At 43.9% G+C, this 18,986-nt stretch overlaps 1 protein-coding gene across 3 annotated transcripts; it reads left to right on the top strand.

Moving 5' to 3' along the window:
* The first annotated feature begins 287 nt into the window (after window positions 1-287).
* PPP1R10 (protein phosphatase 1 regulatory subunit 10) lies at window positions 288-16,902 on the top strand. Of its 3 annotated transcripts, none has more exons than XM_036767337.1 (20): window positions 288-366; window positions 589-1,088; window positions 7,809-7,926; window positions 8,664-8,750; window positions 8,869-9,004; window positions 9,190-9,241; window positions 10,482-10,559; window positions 10,959-11,132; window positions 11,396-11,501; window positions 11,598-11,710; window positions 12,243-12,343; window positions 12,529-12,676; window positions 12,971-13,081; window positions 13,293-13,539; window positions 13,643-13,718; window positions 13,849-14,043; window positions 14,231-14,345; window positions 14,685-14,807; window positions 14,914-15,366; window positions 15,555-16,902. In XM_036767337.1, the coding sequence occupies exons 3-20, from the start codon at window positions 7,820-7,822 to the stop codon at window positions 15,662-15,664; spliced, it is 2,532 nt and encodes an 843-aa protein (XP_036623232.1). In that variant the 5' UTR covers window positions 288-366; window positions 589-1,088; window positions 7,809-7,819; the 3' UTR covers window positions 15,665-16,902. The 3 variants fall into 3 exon arrangements, with proteins under 3 accessions (XP_036623232.1, XP_036623231.1, XP_036623229.1); XM_036767336.1 differs by having other exon boundaries at window positions 289-366; window positions 12,971-13,129; window positions 14,231-14,306; XM_036767334.1 differs by having other exon boundaries at window positions 289-366; window positions 12,971-13,129.
* The last annotated feature ends 2,084 nt before the right edge of the window (window positions 16,903-18,986 follow it).

Below are 18,986 nucleotides of genomic sequence, written 5' to 3'. Positions count from 1 at the left end.
CTAGTGCGCATGCGCGGTGTCGGTTACGCCAACCAAGAGCGAGGCTTGACGGCGAAGGGGTGGGAAGGAAGAAGATCACGGAAGGAAGGGAAGGCGGGCCCAACCAATCGTCTTAACCCTAGTCGCGAGTCGAGGGTTGGGTGTGGAGAGCGGAAGAGTGACTTGAGGGATAGGTGAAGCGTAGGTTGTGGTACGGTAGCCAATCAGCTTCTGGTCCCTCGATGTGGTTGACCAATTAGCTTGCTCTTCGCGCACAATGGCGCGAGGTGTCGGTATCTCGTGAGCGCGCTAGTGTGCGCGGGGCGGTGCCCTTGTATAAAAGGCGTCGTCCGGGCCCGCAGCCGCCATTCTGGGGTTCGTTTAGAGGTGAGTACGGGGTTTTTGTCGGTTGGTATGTGGCGTGGCGGCATCGTGCTAGACTAGCGAAATGGCGGTGGGGTGACAGGGGAGTTGATTTTAGCGTTTCTTAGGGTTTGGAGGCCGGAGGGCGCGTCTTGGGGAGCCTATCAGGCTGTAAACAGGTCGTAATTGGTATCAAAGCCAGTGATAATGACATCTTCGTTTCCTCCTTTATTTTCCTCTTCCCAGGTTCGAATTTAATCGGAGGAAACAGCCCGGCCACGAGGAAAAAAGAAGCTGCCGTAACAGCATCTAAAGGATCCTTCGAGGGGGGGGGAGCAGCAGCTACCAACCCAACCACTTGTGTCTTCTCTGCCCCACCGCCCTATCTTGTTTCCCGCCCCCTCTCCCAGCCCAAGCTGCTTGGGACTCAAATCTGTGGCTGAAGGACCATCACCACAAAATCTATCAAAAATAATCAACCACCCTTCCTCCAACTCCCAAGTCCCGTCAAATCTGCCCATCCAGCGTCTCCTTTTTGAATCCACTCAGTTTTTTTTTGTTTCTAAGACCCTCTCCTTAAGTGGAGGGGGTAATGAATCCTGAGTTGGCTTTATTTTTGAAAAGACTTTTTGATCCAATGAGGCCCCCCAAGTAATTAAGCTTTGGGTCCTGGTTGGTTTTATTTTTTTCTCCAAATTTTAACCCCCCCTGAGCCCGAGGTGCTGACGTCGCAAAAAAATTGGATAGTAAGTGTCGAATTTTCAAAACCAGCATTACAACAAGAAATCAACGTTTCCCGTTGTGAAACAAAAAAAAAATGAGAGGAAGAAATGAGATCGTAGACAAAAAGTAATTGAGCTGGAGAACGACCAATCCGGTCGCTTGAGTCTCCATTAAAAAAATACATTAGGTCTTTAAAAGTCTTGTTCTATCTCCCCCTACCACCTCCCTCTTCCCTGCCCTAGTGCAGGCACGGAGAGGGTGGGGGGGGCCGACAAGTGAGGATTTTCTTAATGGTTAACCCTTGGTAATCCAGCCAATTTTCCAGACTGCCAAAGCCATAAGAGTTCGATATATTTTTATAAAGAGGAATGGGATCCCTTCCTCTGGATGCCAGCAGTCTATCGGAAGGGTTAATGAGCTCACATACAAAAGACGTGGATCTTGTGGCCTAAAAGTCCCACTTCTTTGTGTGTGAGACAAGCAGGGGCGCCTTTCAATTGGCCAGATGAATAAGCAATCTGTACATAAAGATTGCAGGGTAAGGAGATGAGCAGAAAAATATTAGCAGGTAGCTGGCTACGACTTAATGGTTAAATCCTCTCGTTATATTTTAATGTAATTTGCTTGAGGTATATATATTTGTGTGCTTTACGTAGGTGGCAATCTACAAATAAAGATTGCAAGACACGAGCCAAAGTAAAATATAGTGCCAATACATCCAAAGTGTTAGTTGGGAAGGTAAAGAATGTCTTGTAATTGTTGCAGTTTGCAGTTTTTAAGAAAGAAAAATGGTTATAACCTTTTAACTTGATTTTTTAAATGGGTGCAGTTACGGGAGGGGAGGAAAGTGGGAGGTGGGCAATGTGGGGAATTAAGGCGTGTAATTTTTAAAGGCCATTTAGTGCAATTGAATGCTAGCTTTCTAAAAAATTTGTGTCGTTAAAAGGAATTTTTTTTTTCTTCCCTGCTTCAATATGGCGACTTTTCCTTGTCCTTTTCTCTTCTGAGCGGCGTTGCAGGTTGTGTCTTTACCCATTTTTCTCCTGTCCTTTTCCCACCTTGACCTCCTTTGTTGGGAGGGGCCCAACTCCCCTCCCCCTTTATTTGTAGTATAGATTCGGGGGTGGGCTGTATTAGCAGTTTGACCCCCAACTGCAAATTCTTCCTCTATCCCAAGCAGGAGAAACAACTTTTAAGTAACATTTTTAATTGCCTTTGTTTTTGCCAAATCAAGTGAAATATAATAAGTTAAACAGAATTTGGGGTGGGCTTTTTTTGTTTTTTGCTTTTTTTTAAACCGGGGACGGGTTTTAGTGGGCTGTTTGTACTGTAACCTTTAAGGCAAACCGTAGATGTTTTTTCCTCCTTGAGTCTCTTCTCCATTGCAAGATGGCGTCCCTGCTTTGTTGTTTTTCTCCTTCCTGTTCCCTCTTGCCAGCCGGAGCTTAGGGGCTGGCTTAGGTTAGTCAAGGGGGAGGAGCAGTCTGAAAAGGTGATGTAATCGGCTTTCCTTCACTCCCCTCCACTCTCCTGAAGCTCCACCCCCTGAGTTTTGCCTTTTGAGCCATGATCAAACTTGGGGGGAGTGGAGCCTGGGATTTGAATACCTTCTTTTTCTATCTCTACGTATTTGGTCTTAGTTTGTTTCGGTTCTTTTTCTTTCACAAAGCACCCCATTTGCTCCAACAAGACAGTAGGAATTATTAGGTCTCTAGGGGTTGCTTCTCTTCTCCAGTGGTGCCTGTGGGTAGGTTTGAGGCTTAGCAACCATTTTTCATCTGTATTACAATGTTCTAGGAATTCCCACATATACACAACCTGGGAAACAGAATAAATGGAATTTACCCATTTCTTTCCCATTCTCTGAGCCCAAAGGATAGAATTAATCTGGCTGAGTTTAACAGTCTTGAATAGGAAGAATTAAATAAATCTCTGGTCTAAATATGAATTTCCACTGTTAGGTTCTTACTGGAGCTAGTCTTTAGTCTAGGGACATTTTCACCTTTTGAAGGGTGGGTGCTGGAAGGCTTTCCTCTAAATTTCCTATCTTCCTCCTTCCCATCTTTTCTGGTTTTTGGGGTAAACTCTTTTGTGTTCCGTGCTGTACCACCTCCAGTTGCTTAGCCTCCTGTACATTGGTACTAGGATGAGGAGTGAATCTTTAGGAAAAAGGCGGCAGTTGTAAACTCAAGGCAGGGGGAGTCAAGCTTCGTTTTCTGGTAAGCAAAACCTTTCTGGTATTACATTTCACAACCTTCATTTCTGTTTTCCAAATAATCATTTTTTTAATCTTTTTTTTTTTCTCCCGCCCAAACTTCTGGCTAATAATGGAAACATAATGTTCTGTTCTCCATTTTCAACTCATGCAGTGCTGTAGCAACCAGTGCATGTCCAAGCCTGGCAGTACTCAAGGCTGGTGTTTGTGTCCTGTCCTTTCCTTCCTCTTTTTTTTTTTTTCAATTATCAAATATTTTTCGAAAATCTTTTACAAGTTTTAAGATCCTCAGGTTCAATGCAAAATTGAAAGGCCTGAACTTGATCATTCCCCTCCCCAGCAAATTATCTGCTGGATGTGTAGTACCGCTAAAGAATTCCTTAGCATCTAGTTTGAGGAGGTCCCAAGAGATTTGTGCCCTAAGTTCAATCTACCTACACTACCAATTTTCCAGAGGTTGTAGTTTACCCCCCAGCACTCTAGATGGTGGAGAAATTGTTGTGTCTCTGCCATATACCTGGGGATGTGAACATAATACCCCCTTGAGTTCCTGAACTAGACTAGGGAAGTAATTATGAGAGTCTCTCTGCAGTCTGAAAGTTGAGGAATAAAGGAATCTTAAGGAACTAACTTGGGAGTGCCAATCTAATTAGCTCGAGTTGTACCTTGGCACCTTTCCTGCTGTATAAAGCTCATGATCCTGGCATTTGTCTCTTAAAAGGCAAGCAGGCTGGAATCCCCCCATTACCCAAGTGCACCTGGTATGTAGAGTCTTGGCAGGGATACAAATGTAAAAGAGACACTGAATCCAGAAGTTTATTGCATGATAGTAGGCCACAATTCATATTTTTTTCCTATATAATTCTAAGTTTCTCTGATGCCAGAGAAAGGCACAACTCAAAATGATTTGACTTCCAAATAACAGGTGCCTTTAAGGTCCCAAGAGGGAAAGGAATGTGAATTTTAAGCCAGTCACAGAATGTAACCATCCAGAAGTGCTGTAGCAGAATATGGCTCATGATAAACATGCCTTCATTCCCTCCCCACTTTTGTTGAAAAGAAGAAATAATTTTATGTTTGAGATAGGCAATTTTAAGAGAGATTACTTTGAATATCATATAACATTAACCCTAAACCCACTCATTCTACTCCCAGTAATAATGACATTTAGAATTTCATTTTATTCCAACCCGTTAATTGACAAGGTTTTTCGCTCATTAGTGAAGCCCACAGAAGGACTCTTGTAGGGGAAGGCTTTCTAGCCTGGATCCTTTGTGGACCCCTAAACTGCTCATTTCTGTGTCAAAGCTATGGCCGAGGATAAAGCGCCCAGATCAGCACAATGAGGATCTGGCAGCAAACAGCTGGAGGAAAAGCCTGGCTAAATGAGAGCAAAGGCCCTGAGAGAGTTGGGATTTGTTGATGGACTTTTGCTTTGTTTACATCCTTGGTTAGGGACTCCATTCCTGCTCCCCCCAAAAACTTGACCTGGTCACTGGGCTGTATGAATCTGGCTTCACTCCCAGAGGAGTAAAGCATTTACGTTTCCCCATTTTCCTCTCATCTCCACCTCATATTTTTTTAAGTTCTCTCATTCTTTAAGGAAATGAGCTCACATGGTTTCATCTTTGGGCCTTTACTTCTTATTCCAGAAATCTGACCTCAGACTTACTTGCTCCTGATTTTTATATGCCAAGCTCTAAGGCAAGAACATTTATTATTTTTAATAACTAGATTTTTTATCATTAAGACATGTCACTTCATTATGCCTAGCATTTCTGCTATAGCCCTGTAACAGGAACACTTAACTCTTACCTTGCTGTCTCTGGTTAGGTGACGCACTAGTTCCCCACACGAGATCACATGTCATTTACAGTACCTGAAGGTGGAAGTTTGTAGGTTAACTGAATCCTGAACTTTAACTGGGTGAAAGCTAGAGTTTTCCTGGGAAGTTATCTCCTATCTCCAGAGATCAGAGTGGTAACTTGTATCTAGACAGGTTCTCTTGAGAGCTCTTTTTGTGGTTGATTGTTTAAAACTACTCAGCAGTTGGACAAGCTGCGATGAAGGTGATCGTGTAGCCTCTTTCCGGCTGTGATGGCTCCATCTATTTTCTGCTGCCTTCATGGTTTAGCTTTTGGCTTGAGTGAGGGATGACGGTTATTTTCTGTTCCAGTTGAAAGAGTTGACCTGGATGACCCTTAATCTCATGGCTTGAGGAGACTAATGATTTACTTTGCTTTCTATTCAGTAAAAAGGTGCTATTTGGGGTTTCCCTCAGGTCCTTGAAGATTAGAGTCGGGGGTCTAGTGGGGTAGTAGGCCTAGTTTTTGGTGAGTCAGTGATTTGGGGATGGAAAGAATAAATGTAAGGGCTTTCAGGTTACTGTACCTGGTTCTTCGGTAGATAAGTCAGAATCAAGTATGTATTGGAGTAAGATGGAAACAGTATTCCTAGCCTGGGAGTTGTTTCCCTGAGGTTCTGTGTCCTCGACAGGTGCTCTGGCATGGAGCGTATGCATTCTGCTTTCTTAACTGTCTCTTGGTTATTGATAGTGTTTGTGGTATTCAGACTTCCTGCTTTTGCAACTTCACACTTGATTCATCAAAAAGCTTCTGGCCCACACTAATTGAGAAAAAACCCTTTCTCTTTGTCCATTTAAGTTTATATAGAGATTAATAGATCTGAGTGTGCCGAACTCGCAAATCCATCCGTTTCATCAGGATTTCATTCTACTAGGAAAATTGTATTTAAAGCTTTCTTTCCTCCAACCTTTGGCCCAGCTTATTCCCTTCCCTCTCCGGAGAAACAGGCAAATATGGTAATTCAACAGGATCTTTTAAAATCCCACACAATTTCAAGATTTTTCCCCCTCCTTTCCGTATCTTATTAAATTCAGTGCATCAAATTGCTAAGCCTAAGAAACTGTTCTCTACAACTGTCTTCCCCATATCTTGTTCTTTGATTCTCATGCCCCTTCTGCATCTGCAGTGTTAACTCTCATCAGTTACGCACTTGGGAGAACTGGAAGATAGAGATCTTTGAGTCTGTTAATACTCTGAACCTTAAGGATGCTGCCCTTAAAGCACATTTCTTTTTTTCAAGGAAGCAGCCTTTTTGCCTCTCTGACTCAGTTTACTAAAATTGGAAAAAGGTTTCCTCAAGGGTCAAGAAGGAAAACCACCAAGCTTTCTCCAGAGACATGCATGTCCTGCACTGCCTTTACAAATGTTGGGGGTAGGCCCTGGGCAGTCATAGAAAAATTACCCCTTATAAACAATCAAGTTTATGTCAGCCTTAGGTCCAATGCACAGACATTTCTCTGCTTCCAAGGGGCCCGTGTTTGGAGAAATACCGCATGAAAACCCTGTCTTAAGCTTATATCCTATCCGGCCCTATGTAATTTGTAGAATTTTCCGTGGAAACTATTTGTACCCTAATCTTTGTCTCATAGCAATGGTTCCTTTTCTGATCCTGCCTTGTGATTCAGAAATTTAAGGGAGCCACTTTTTTTTTTTGACTATCCTGGCTCCCTCATTTTATATTCAGCCCATGAGTTATCATACATAGGCCTTCTTGGGAATCGAAGCTGATGAAATTCTTTGTCAGATTACCAACATTACTTAAGAAATTCCAAGCTGACCAAAAATTTTTAATAAAAATGATTGAAGTTAGTTTTTAACAAATCCATACACAGCCCAAACCTTTGTTCCATGTGGGACATAAAAGAGCAAACATCTCCGCTCTATAGCCTCTTCAATGTTGTCTCTATCTCTGTTTCTATCCCTTTCCTGTGCTCTTTTCCCAATTTTACATTTGCTTACTTTTCCCAGTATCACCGGTCCTTCAGTATAATCTGTCATATTCTACTTGCCCATTGTGACAGTGCCTGAATCCTTTGGAGGACAGCTTTTTAAGATCTTCACTTTGTTTCCCATCCCCTAAAACTAAACTTAGAAGAACAATTTAGAACAGAAATGTGTTCAGGCCTGGTACTGATAGCTCCCAGTTCTTAAGTCTTGTTTGTATAGGTAACAGTCTAGGAATAATTAAACCATATTATTTCAGATCTAGGAATATTGAACCAAATATCTAGTACACTGAAGATGTTTTGGGAACAATCAGATTTATCTGCCATGTTAAAATTAACTGGCCTTTTTATGGCATATTTTCTTACAATAGAGTCTTGGTTCCTTATTTGCAGCCTGAGGGAGTTCAACATTTCTAATGGGATGAATTTGGAAGAAAAAGCAAAGATTTTTCCAACAATATTGTCTTCACATCTTATAAGTGTTCTATCTTTTGCCCTCACTTCTATTTTTTAGTAGTGGTAGTATCTTGAGTCTCTGCATTTCTGGATCATTGAGGTAGTGGTTAAATAACCTCTGACGATTGGTAGAAATTAAAGAATTACAAGTGTTGTGTGATTTGTTAATTATCATGTGAGTGATTAAGAAGAATGGTGTGTTACTGGAAATAATCCTGGTACAATCTTTGACACATTTATTCAATCTTCTCCCCCACCCAGGTATTATCATCATGGGCTCAGGCCCCATTGACCCTAAAGAACTCCTTAAGGGCCTAGACAGCTTCCTTGGTAGGGATGGAGAGGTCAAAAGTGCGGAGGGAATTGCCAAAATCTTTAGGTATGTATAAGTTGTCATTGGAATGAATTCTAGGATTAGATGACCAAAAAAAGAAGCATGAATCTGTAACACATGACTAAGGTGGTAGTAGGAGGTCTCGAGAACTATAATATTAGAAAACAAGGTGGTAAGTTTATGATCAACATGGAGTTTCAGTAGCAGTGGCAGTAACCTGACAGATAACTCCAACTACCTTTCCTGATTTCCCATCAAGGCCTGTTTATGGAATCTATATATAGGCTTTCTTCCCTGCAGCTGGTGATCCAGATCCCCAAATCCTAGAAGCTAGTTGACTGATAGGAAGTCTGATGCTATTTTTTATTATTGTATTGTATCTTTTCGCAGCCTCAGTTTTACCGACATAGTTGCCCTTAGTTTTAAAAAAGGATATTCGAAAGCACCTATGGCCCTTACTAAAAACAGATCAGCTAGGTAATATTAATAACCAACACAACGACTAGTGATGGTGTGTGTGAGGCTGTGGCTACTGGTTATTTAGAAGGAAGATGAAAGAGTGGTCTTTCGTAATGCCAAATACTCCAAGATCAGTTGTACATTTTTCTCCTATCTGAGTTCCCTGTATTGTCCTAAAAATATCCATTCTCCTAGAAAGTACTGTTCCTTTCTTGTTTCCTAGATTGAGGCCCCAAGTCCTGAGAGACCCATCTTCCACTGTGGATGGAAGATGTGTATCTCAGTCCTAGCTCTGTCTAACCTCAACTCCATTTCCCTTATAGCCTGATGAAGGAAGCTCGAAAGATGGTGAGCCGCTGTACATACCTAAACATCCTCCTGCAGACCCGTTCACCAGATGTATTGGCCAAGTGAGTGGGGAACTAGATACCCAGGAAGTAGAGGTGGAGAGGAATAGGGAATCAGGGCATTGAAGGAATGGGAACATAGAACTCCTGAATTCTGATACACCTTCCTGTCTGTCTGCAGGTTTATCCGAGTTGGTGGCTACAAGCTCCTTAATAACTGGCTGACTTACTCAAAGACAACCAACAATGTACCTCTCTTGCAGCAGATTCTGCTCACCCTACAGCACCTACCCCTTACTGTGGACCATCTCAAACAGGTATCTCCTTAGGCTTTTTCAGCTGAGTATTTCACATAGTTGCTAAGAAAATTGCATTTTATCTGTAAACCAATCACATTTCTAGGGCTTATGGGTCCATAAAGTAGATGGGTAAGTGGTAGGGAGGTGTAGATGGAATGTTCTTTCTACTTATGCTTACTTCTTTGCTCTTTCCCATCTCTTAGAACAACACAGCCAAACTTGTGAAGCAGCTGAGCAAGTCAAGTGAGGATGAAGGTGGGCTTATTCTTTGTTCTCTTCTTGTCTGCATTTTCTTTTGTTTCGATTTTACCTTCTCCTCCTTCTCACCACCTGACACCCATCTTTCTATCCTTTTCCTTTTCTACTTGTCTCCTTCCCTTTTTGGTCTTCTGTTTCCCCTGTCTCATACCTAACTTCACCCCTTCAGTTGTAAATAGTCTGTGGAATCTAGTCCTGTTTTATCATGAGTCCTCTGGAATTGTGGTTGGTCATTGTATTTGACCAGAGTTCTCAAGACTTTCAAAGTTGTTTGTATTTACAGTAATATTATTGCATAAATTTTTCTTCTGGTTCTGCTCATTTCACTTTGCATCCATACAACATCTTAAAATGTTTTGAAAACTTCCATATGACCCCTAGGACAGCTCTTCTAGTTTTCATTGAATTGTTATATGACGTGAATTCAAGTCTTGTTATTATCCCGGTCTCCTTCTTCTGACTCACTCCATGCTTCTAAAATATGATACACCCAGAATTTTATACAGTCCTTCCAGACGTGTGGTCACCTTAGGACCAAGTGCACAAGGATCATCCTGTCCTTCGTTCTGGACACTTGTATTAGTGCAGTACTTTGTCATACTATTTTGTAGCCGTGTCTCCTCCCATTGTCTTTATTCAATAGATTTTCCTTAAACCCCAGCCTAAGTTGATGTTCCCCCTTCTCATCTTCTACCCTTTCCTGTCTACTTCACTGCCCAAATTTCCATAAGAACTAAAAGATTTTCACAAAGAAAGAAAACTACATTGTAGTAAAATAGAGTACCCAGAGACATATGGGGGGAGGGGAAAGACAAAAGAAAAGGGAGAAAAGGGGAGAGGACCCAGAGATAATGATGCAATTGAGTCAGTCATCTTCAGGATAATTGACTTCAAGTTGGTGATCCATAGAGGCTGCACTTCAGTTTGGGATACAGATCATACTGAGTTTATAAGGTCAGGGAAGCTCATCCTTCCACAGTGGTCATGGCCTTATATAAAGATAGGAAGCCAGTTCCAGCTTTTTCCCCACCTCAAGCACTCTTTTATGGGGTATTTGTTTCAAGTTGCTTATTAGGGTTATTACAAAGGAGTCATGAGGACAAGAGGATAGGGCCTAGAAATAGGTAGAGGGTGGAACAGTAGGAAGGGGTCCCATCCCATGATTTGACAGTGTCCGGCTCTGTCTTAGCTCTCTCTTGCTCTCTTGTTTCTAAAATTAATTCTCTTTTTCTTCAAGAACTCCGGAAACTAGCTTCAGTCCTTGTCAGCGACTGGATGGCTGTCATACGATCTCAGAGTAGCACCCAGCCCGCTGGTGAGTTCCTTCGGTCTTCATCCTGGCATAATTAGCCTCCAGAGGTTCTGGGAGGAATTTCATCTCACTCTGTTTCCCGGGTGAGATTATCCTTCTCACCGTACAACAGCAGCTGACATTTATTCAGTGTTTAGTAGTCTAGAGGTTGCAAAACAATTTACATACATTATCATTTATCCTCACAAACAATCCTGTAAGGTGAATACTACAGATAGCATTCTACACATTTTGCAGATGGGAAAACTGAGGCAGAGGATAAGTGATTTGCCTGTAGTCACACAGCTAGTGTCAAGAGACAGGTTTTGAACCCAGGTCTCATAGTCTCCGAGCCCAGCACTCTGTCTCTTATGCCATGCTTCTCTACATAAAATCTTTTCCCCTTTGGCTGTCTTCCTATAGAGAAAGATAAGAAGAAAAAGAAGGAAGAGGGGAAGGGACGAACTGCTCCTCTTGAACGACCCCTGCCTGAAGTGAAGGCAGAAACAAGAGCTGAGGAGGCACCAGAGAAGAAAAAGGAGAAACCTAAATCATTGCGAACCACAGCTCCTAGCCATGCCAAGTTCCGTTCTACTGGTAAGGTTGAGTCCTGGTCTTGGGAGGATACACAGACACTTGTACACAGAGTTATATATGCATGCAACATACATACATCTTAGATTTGAACAGACATTGTCCTTGGAGGGGTGGAAGGTATTGATTTGTGATCTACTTAAAAGGGTAAGGGGAAAGCGGTCTAGGAATGGTGGCACAAGGTACATTGGCAGTTTAGCATTGAGAGAAAGGAAAGCAGAAGAGAAAACAGTGTCAAGAATTCATACGATGTCTACCTTTTTCAGGCTTGGAGCTAGAGACACCATCCCTCGTGCCTGTGAAGAAGAATGCCAGTACTGTGGTTGTTTCTGACAAGTACAACCTTAAGCCCATCCCCCTTAAGCGTCAGAGGTACGTATTAGGACTGGTAGCAGTTATTGCCTGAGATTGTAAAAGGATTGGTGGGGAGGACTGCTGCATGCTTTTAACTCTTGTTTTTTCTTACAGCTCTGCAGCTGCACCTGGTGATGTGGCTCCCCCAGCTGAAAAGAAATACAAACCACTCAATACAACACCTAACACCACCAAAGAGATTAAAGTGAAGATTATACCCCCACAGCGTGAGTAGGGCCAGGGACAAGGGACAAGGACAGTAGACTCTGTAGCTAGGGGAATGGAATTTGATTTTTTTTCTGTTTTTCCATTTAGTCTATTTCAGTTTTCTAAGTCTTCTTAATGAAGTCTCTAAATTTTCTTGTCTTTTTAATTTACCAGATTCCTAGCCTTTCCTTCCCTCTCCTTATGTGTGCCCTTCTATCTCTTTTTTCAGTCTTCAGTCCCTTGTTGATTCATTCATTGTTATACCCTTTCCTTCTTCTTCACTTTCCCTATGCTTTCCCTCTCCCACTGTCAGCTCACCAATATTTGGCTATATTTAGTCTCCAAAACTATAGATTGTTGAAAGATAAGCCTAGTAACATTAAGAATTTCTTACGTGAATTCCCATGCCGTATGTGCTCTCTGACATTATCATCATCTTATCTTGGTTGGAAAGAGATCTCATTACCCTGCCGTTTGGCCAAGACTTTTTCTGTAGCTGTGAAGTATGCCATCTATCTGCTGTACTAACACTTTTTCTTTCCTTCTCTTTAGCTATGGAGGGTCTGGGTTTCCTAGATGCCCTTAACTCAGCCCCTGTTCCAGGCATCAAAATCAAGAAAAAGAAAAAGGTTTTGTCACCCACAGCTTCCAAGGTATGTATCCTGGGTAGTACAGGATGGGGTGATGGAGGAGAAAATCCTTGGGTAGAGAGAAGAAATGTATGTGAGATTAGAAAGTAGCCTTCAGTCTCTCTAGAAGCCATTGGGGGACTGGATTCCTAAAGACCCCTTTGCTGGCTGAGGCTTCCCTATCCTAATGATCTCTTTCTCTCCTGTAGCCAAGCCCCTTTGAGGGGAGACAAAGCACAGAGCCGAACACAGCCAAACCTTCTTCACCAGAGCCAGCAGCTCCTGCTGAGGCCATGGACGTAGAGCGTCCTGGAACCCCTGTCCCTCCTGTTGAAATTCCAGAGCTTATGGACACAGGTAAGATTAGAGACTGGAAGTCTAGGGTTCCAGGTGTCTGAATCCTGAGAAAAAGGACTAGAGCTGGAAAACTGGGCATGGGGAACCTTTGATTCGAAGCCAGGACTCCATACCAGCTCAGCTGTTAGTTCTGCTGACTCAGTTCAGCTTGTGGCTCTGCTGTTTTCCTATTCATGTGACCTTAGGCATATCACTTAACCTTTTGAGGCCTCAGTTTCCTCATCTGTAAAATTAGTGGTTAGACTAAATTTGCATTAAAATATTTGCATGATCCTACACTCGTTTCTTTTACAGCCTCCTTGGACACAGGAGTGCTGGATGCAAAACCTGTGGAGAGCCCTGGGGATCCAAGCCAGTTGACAAGGAAGGGCCGGAAGAGAAAGACTGTGACATGGCCTGAAGAAGGTAAACTGAGAGAATACTTTTACTTTGAACTGGATGAGACTGAGCGAGGTAAGAGGGTAGATTGATACACAGGGGCATCTTGGAGCTATGGAAGACGGAGGGTGATGGGACCTTGGGAAGGATCCGTGTGGCCTAACTCCTCCATGTGCTCTTCTTTTCCTTCTCTTCCTTCCTCCCATCCCCTGCCTCCCAACAAAACAAACAAAACCAGTGAACGTGAACAAGATCAAGGACTTTGGCGAGGCAGCCAAGAGAGAGATACTGTCGGACCGTCACGCCTTTGAGACAGCTCGGCGTCTGAGCAATGACAACATGGAAGAGAAGGTGGCGTGGACGTGCCCCCGGCCCCTGGCCTTACCTTCGCCCCTCGTGTCCCCGGGGGGCAATAGCCAAGAGCGCTACGTCCAGGCTGAGCGTGTGAAAGGGATTCTGCAGGAGCTCTTTCTATCCAAGGAGAGGTGAGTAGGGAACAAAACTCGCAGTGGGACGGAGCGGGTAAAGTGAGAGATGATTGTTGGGCATCTGGACTCAATAGAAAAGTAATCTTGTCTCCCTGCGCAGTGTCCCCGACAGTCCCCATGAGCCTGACCCTGAGTCGTACGAACCTGTTCCTCCAAAACTCATTCCTCTGGACGAGGTAAGGCATCTCTGTCTTTCAGTTTTTATCTAAGTGTCTGTTGGGGGAGGAGGGAAGGGTGAATGTCTTCATGTCTCTCTCATATATAAATGCTTGACTCATTATTATTCTGACTTTTTATAACTTTTAGGAATGCTCCCTAGATGAGACCCCATATTCTGAGTCATTAGAGACTGGTGGACCAGGTGGTTCCCCTGATGGGACAGGTGGCTCCAAGCTGCCTCCTGTCTTGGCCAACCTTATGGGAAGTATGGGAGCTGGAAAGAGCCCCCAGGGCCCAGGAGGAGGTGGCATCAACGTCCAGGAGATCCTGACCTCAATAATGGTGAGATGCAAACCTTTCACCAGGCCCTCCTTCTTTGCCGCCTTTGTAACTTTTTCTTGTTTTATCCCTCCTACAACATTTTTCTCTCTCTGGCATCCATTCTTCCCTTTTCTAGTTATGCTTTTTGCTTCTGCTATCCCTATGTCTCCTGATTGGCCTTTTCCAACCACTCTACTCCTTTCCACAGGGAAGCCCCAATAGTCACCCTTCAGAGGAGCTGCTGAAACAGCCAGACTACTCGGATAAAATCAAGCAGTTGCTGGGTAACCTGCAGGGCCAGCCCCAGGGGCCTGGGGGAGGAGGTGAGGAAGCCCACCTTAGGTTTAGAGGTGAAGCACAGCCAGGTAGATATGCCTCAATTAAAATGGGGTAGGAGGGGCACCACGGGGGAATGATCTTAGAAGGGAGTTTATAAAGAACCAGGAAAAAAGCCAGTAAGAAAGGAGTAAAGAGAGAATGGAACAGTCCCTAAAATAGGAAGAATAGGCTTTATTTTAATTTTGATCAAATTGGATAGACTAGTTCTCACTGTTTTAACTGGGAGTGTTAATGGGAGGCAGACCCTCGTGGGGTGGGGTGGGGGTGGTGATACTGATCCTAGAATCTATCTTACTGACATTTTTTTCTTCCTCATAATTCAGTGCCCCATGGGATTTTGGGACCTGCCCCCATGGCCAATGGTTTCCCACCTGGAGGCCCAGGGGGCCCCAGTGGCCCCAAAGGCATGCAGCATTTCCCTCCTGGCCCTGGAGGGCCTATGCCAGGTAAATAGGATTGATGCTTCTTGGTGAGGAGTATGAGAATATAGGAAGTGTAAACTAGAACATGGTCATGAGCCTGGCTAATAGCTGAATATTTCTTTCTCTGTAGGTCCCCATGGAGGTCCTGGTGGTCCAGTGGGTCCACGACTTTTGGGCCCACCTCCCCCTCCCCGTGGGGGTGACCCCTTCTGGGATGGTCCAGGAGATCCCATGCGAGGTGGTCCAATGCGAGGAGGGCCAGGACCTGGTCCTGGGCCATACCATCGAGGCCGAGGGGGTCGAGGCGGGAATGAACCTCCTCCATTTCGAGGAGGCCGCGGAGGCCGCTCTGGGGGAGGCCCTCCTAATGGACGAGGAGGCCCTGGTGGAGGAATGGGTGGAGGTGGTGGCCACCGTCCCCATGATGGCCCTGGTCATGGTGGACCTCATGGTCATCGGCCTCATGATGGCCCTGGCCATCGAGGCCATGACCACCGGGGCCCACCCCCACATGAGCATCGTGGCCATGATGGGCCTGGTCATGGAGGCCACAGAGGACATGACCCCCATGGTCATGGAGGAGGTGAGTAGTTTCTATGTAGCTACTTAGCTACACAGTTATCCTCCTTTTATATCATTTAGAATGTCATATAATCTGCATATTATCCCCTGAATTGTCTTGCTTGAGTCTAATGGTAGTGACCAGGGGAGGGTACAGGGTCATTCCTTTTTTCTGCTGTCCATCTAACCACCACACTACTATTCCAACAGATATGTCAAGCCGCCCTGTGTGCCGACACTTCATGATGAAGGGCAGCTGCCGCTATGAGAACAACTGTGCCTTCTACCACCCAGGTGTCAATGGGCCGCCTTTGCCCTAGGGGCTACCCATCTGTGGTACCCTATGGACTACAGCCTCCCTCCCTTCTTGGCCCTTTTGTCCTGTTATGGCTTCTGTGAGGCCCACCTCCCCCTTTCCCCAGCTGATGAGCTGGACTCCCTTCCTCACCCCGGTTTGGGGTTTGGGGGATTTTCTAATCACTGGTGCGCATTGTTGTACATATTTTCCTCCAGTCAGGGGAGGAGAAAGACTGATACAGCCTTGTACCCCTGGACTGCTGAAGAGGAGACCTAGTGGGCTCTGCCCCATGAGGGGCTATTACTTAGCCCTAACCTCCTTCCAGTATTATCCTGGACCCTGCATATACCTATGACTGGTTATCCTGAAGGAAGGGGAAGACCCCTCTACGACCAAGATAGAAAAGGTGGACCTTTTCTATCTTTGGTCACCCACGTGAACAATCCCCTGACATGGTGTCTATTGCACTTATTGTGAAATCGTCCTATAACCAAGCAGGTTGATTCATTCCTTGTGGGGGTGGGGATGTGATGAGGAGTGCCCTCTTATTTCATTGCACCAAGAGGGTTCCCTGTAGGGAACTGAGAGGCTAGGTGTGAATTATCCAACACACTCTATGCCCTGCCTTCCCTCCCTTCTTTTCCTCTATAATATATACATCAGGACCTGTCCTTTGCACTCTGAATATTTTTTAACAGTATGACACTGCAGCCTTGTATGAGCACCCAGACCAGCTTTATCAGTCCTTTATACCTTTTGATGAGAGTCATCCATATTCTTTGAACCCAATGTTTTTTCAGCTGGTGTAGGTGAGATCCCTGGTGTCAGTGCTCCCTACCTTTCTGCTAACTGGGAGATCTGTGAAACACTCTTAAGCAAGACCACTCTGTCAGTATGTCAGTGACCCTAAGTCTGACATAGTCACACTACACGCACTGCCTTTTGAGAGTTCTTCAGCTCCAGTCCCTCTTAGCCCAAACCATGTCCATGTGAGGCCTCTCCAGGCCAACCCCATCAGTCACTTCTGTAACTCCCCGCCGGCTCTTTGCAGGGCGGATCCTGGACAGTATTGCCGCCCGTTCCCAATTTTCTCCTTTGCCCCATCCCGGTGTCAGTTGTTTTCTGTGAAAACGGCAGTGGGTGGATCGGGTTTTGTGCAGGGCCCCACTTTAGAGCCACAATGGATTGAGGATGATTTTCTTTTTGTTTTGTATATTTTGTACATTAATAATAAACAGTGGAAAGAGAAGCTTATTTAAACTCTTGCGTGCTTTGATTCCTTTGTAAGGATGGAGGACAAACAAGGAAAAAAGGAGGTGACAACTTAGGAAGGTCCTGGGCTTCCATGTTTTCCCATTGTAAAATAGGAAAAACTGCAAATTTGATAAGTTAGTGCGAGCATTTATGTAATAGATTTGGGTAACTAAAGCACCATATGAGATAGTAAAGGAAAAAATGGAGTATGTAGAGCTGGAACCCCAATAGGAGTGGTTCCGGAAAACGGTGCGTTAGCTCTTATATCTATACATTCCCATAGCCACAGGCCGAAGCTAATTAAACTCTTCGTGAGTTTGGAAAGGACTGAGGAAGCAGAATACAGCCATGAAAAAGAAGGCCTCAGCAAACTTTTGTCCAAGCTGTAATGTAATTGGTTATGGTCACCTCATATTCTGTAGGTTGAGTCTAAAACCTCTCAGGGTGGGGGTGGGGGTGGGGGTGGGGTTGCATTTTGGGGCATTCCCTGGCTGGTTGTTGGTCACTGCATCAGTCACAGTTCTTCAGTTTTTCCAAATTGTTTGTTGATTTTATGATTTTTCATGATTTTATGTAAATTGTTGTGGTTCTGTTCACTCCTGCTCAGATCACACAAGTTTCTCCAAAACTATCCCTTTAGTGATTTCTTATAACTTGTTTAGCCATTTCTCAAATAGATGGGCACCCCCTTAGTTTCCAGTTGCCACCACAGAATTACATTTTTGTACATTCAGATCATTTTCTCCTTTAATGAGAGTATTGTATTTTTAAAGTATCTCTACCAATTTCCTGATGTGTTTTTCCTTTTATCCCTTCTCTGCAGAAGCCCCTATAATAAATTTTAAATAATAAATTTGAAGATGTTTATTAAATGAAGTGGTATATTCCTTGTTTTAATTTTTAATCTTTTGTTTTCAGAAACTTTTGGTTGTATATATGTAGCTTGCTATACCAAAACCAAAAGGTCTTCCCCACTGACCACATATTTGGTTTTCACCAGGATCTATCCCACTTTTTGACCCTTCCCACTTTACCCTGGCCATTTGCCTCATTATGCCTACATGACTACCTGCATAGTAGGACTCTGATCACTGTCTGGCCTAGGGTGACCCTAGACTGGACAATGCAAGCCTTTGCCATGCCCATCATAATAATGCCCAATCTTCCTTATGCAATCTCCTTGTTACTGCTTCCTAGGCTGCAGTGTTACTGGAGTAAATCATGGCACTGGTCCACCTCAAATTAACGCTAACTTCAACTAGTCTCTCACTGATGTACAGCAATCTTTTTATTTCTCTTTTTTTTGTTAATTCCTTAGTATAGTCTCCCACAGAAGTTGTGGTCCCACCACCAACCTCATCAGTCTCAAGAGATAATCTCACTTTTTTTTTTCATGCTTGAATTATTTTCTTTTTTTCTTGTTATTTATTTAATATTTTTAGTTTTCAGCATTAATTTTCACAAGAATTTGAATTACAAATTTTCTCCCCATTTCTACCCTCCCCCCACTCCAAGATGGCATATATTCTGATTGCCCCGTTCCCCAGTCAACCCTCCTTTTTGTCACCCCACTGCCCCTTCATCCCCTTTTCCCTTACTTTCTTGTAGGGCAAGATAGATTTTTATGCCCCATTGCCTGTATATCTTATTTCCTAGTTGCATGCAAAAACTTTTTTTTTTTAACATCTGCTTTTAAAACTTTGAGTTCCAAATTCTCTCCCCTTTTCCCTTTCCACCCATGCTCCCTAAGAAGGCAAGCAATTCAACATGGGCCACATGTGTATCATTATGCAAAACCCTTCCACAATACTCATGTTGTGAAAGACTAACTGTATTTTGGTCCCTCCTAGCCTATCCCCCTTTATCCAATTTTCTCCCTTGACCCTGTCCCTTTTCAAAAGTGTTTGCTTTTGATTACCTCCTCCCCCATCTGCCCTCTCTTCTGTCGTCCCCCTTTTTTTATCCCCTTCCTCCTTTCCTGTGAGGTAAGATACCCAATTGAGTGTGTATGTTATTCCCTCCTCAGGTCAAATCTGATGAAAGCAAGATTCACTCATTCCCCCTCACCTGCCCTCTCTACCCTCCCAACA

The sequence above is a fragment of the Trichosurus vulpecula genome, chromosome 7 (assembly GCF_011100635.1).
Source record: "Trichosurus vulpecula isolate mTriVul1 chromosome 7, mTriVul1.pri, whole genome shotgun sequence".
Classification (NCBI taxonomy): Eukaryota; Metazoa; Chordata; class Mammalia; order Diprotodontia; family Phalangeridae; genus Trichosurus; species Trichosurus vulpecula.
Note: the sequence above shows the minus strand (reverse complement) of the source record. Positions and strands in the feature narration are given on the sequence as shown.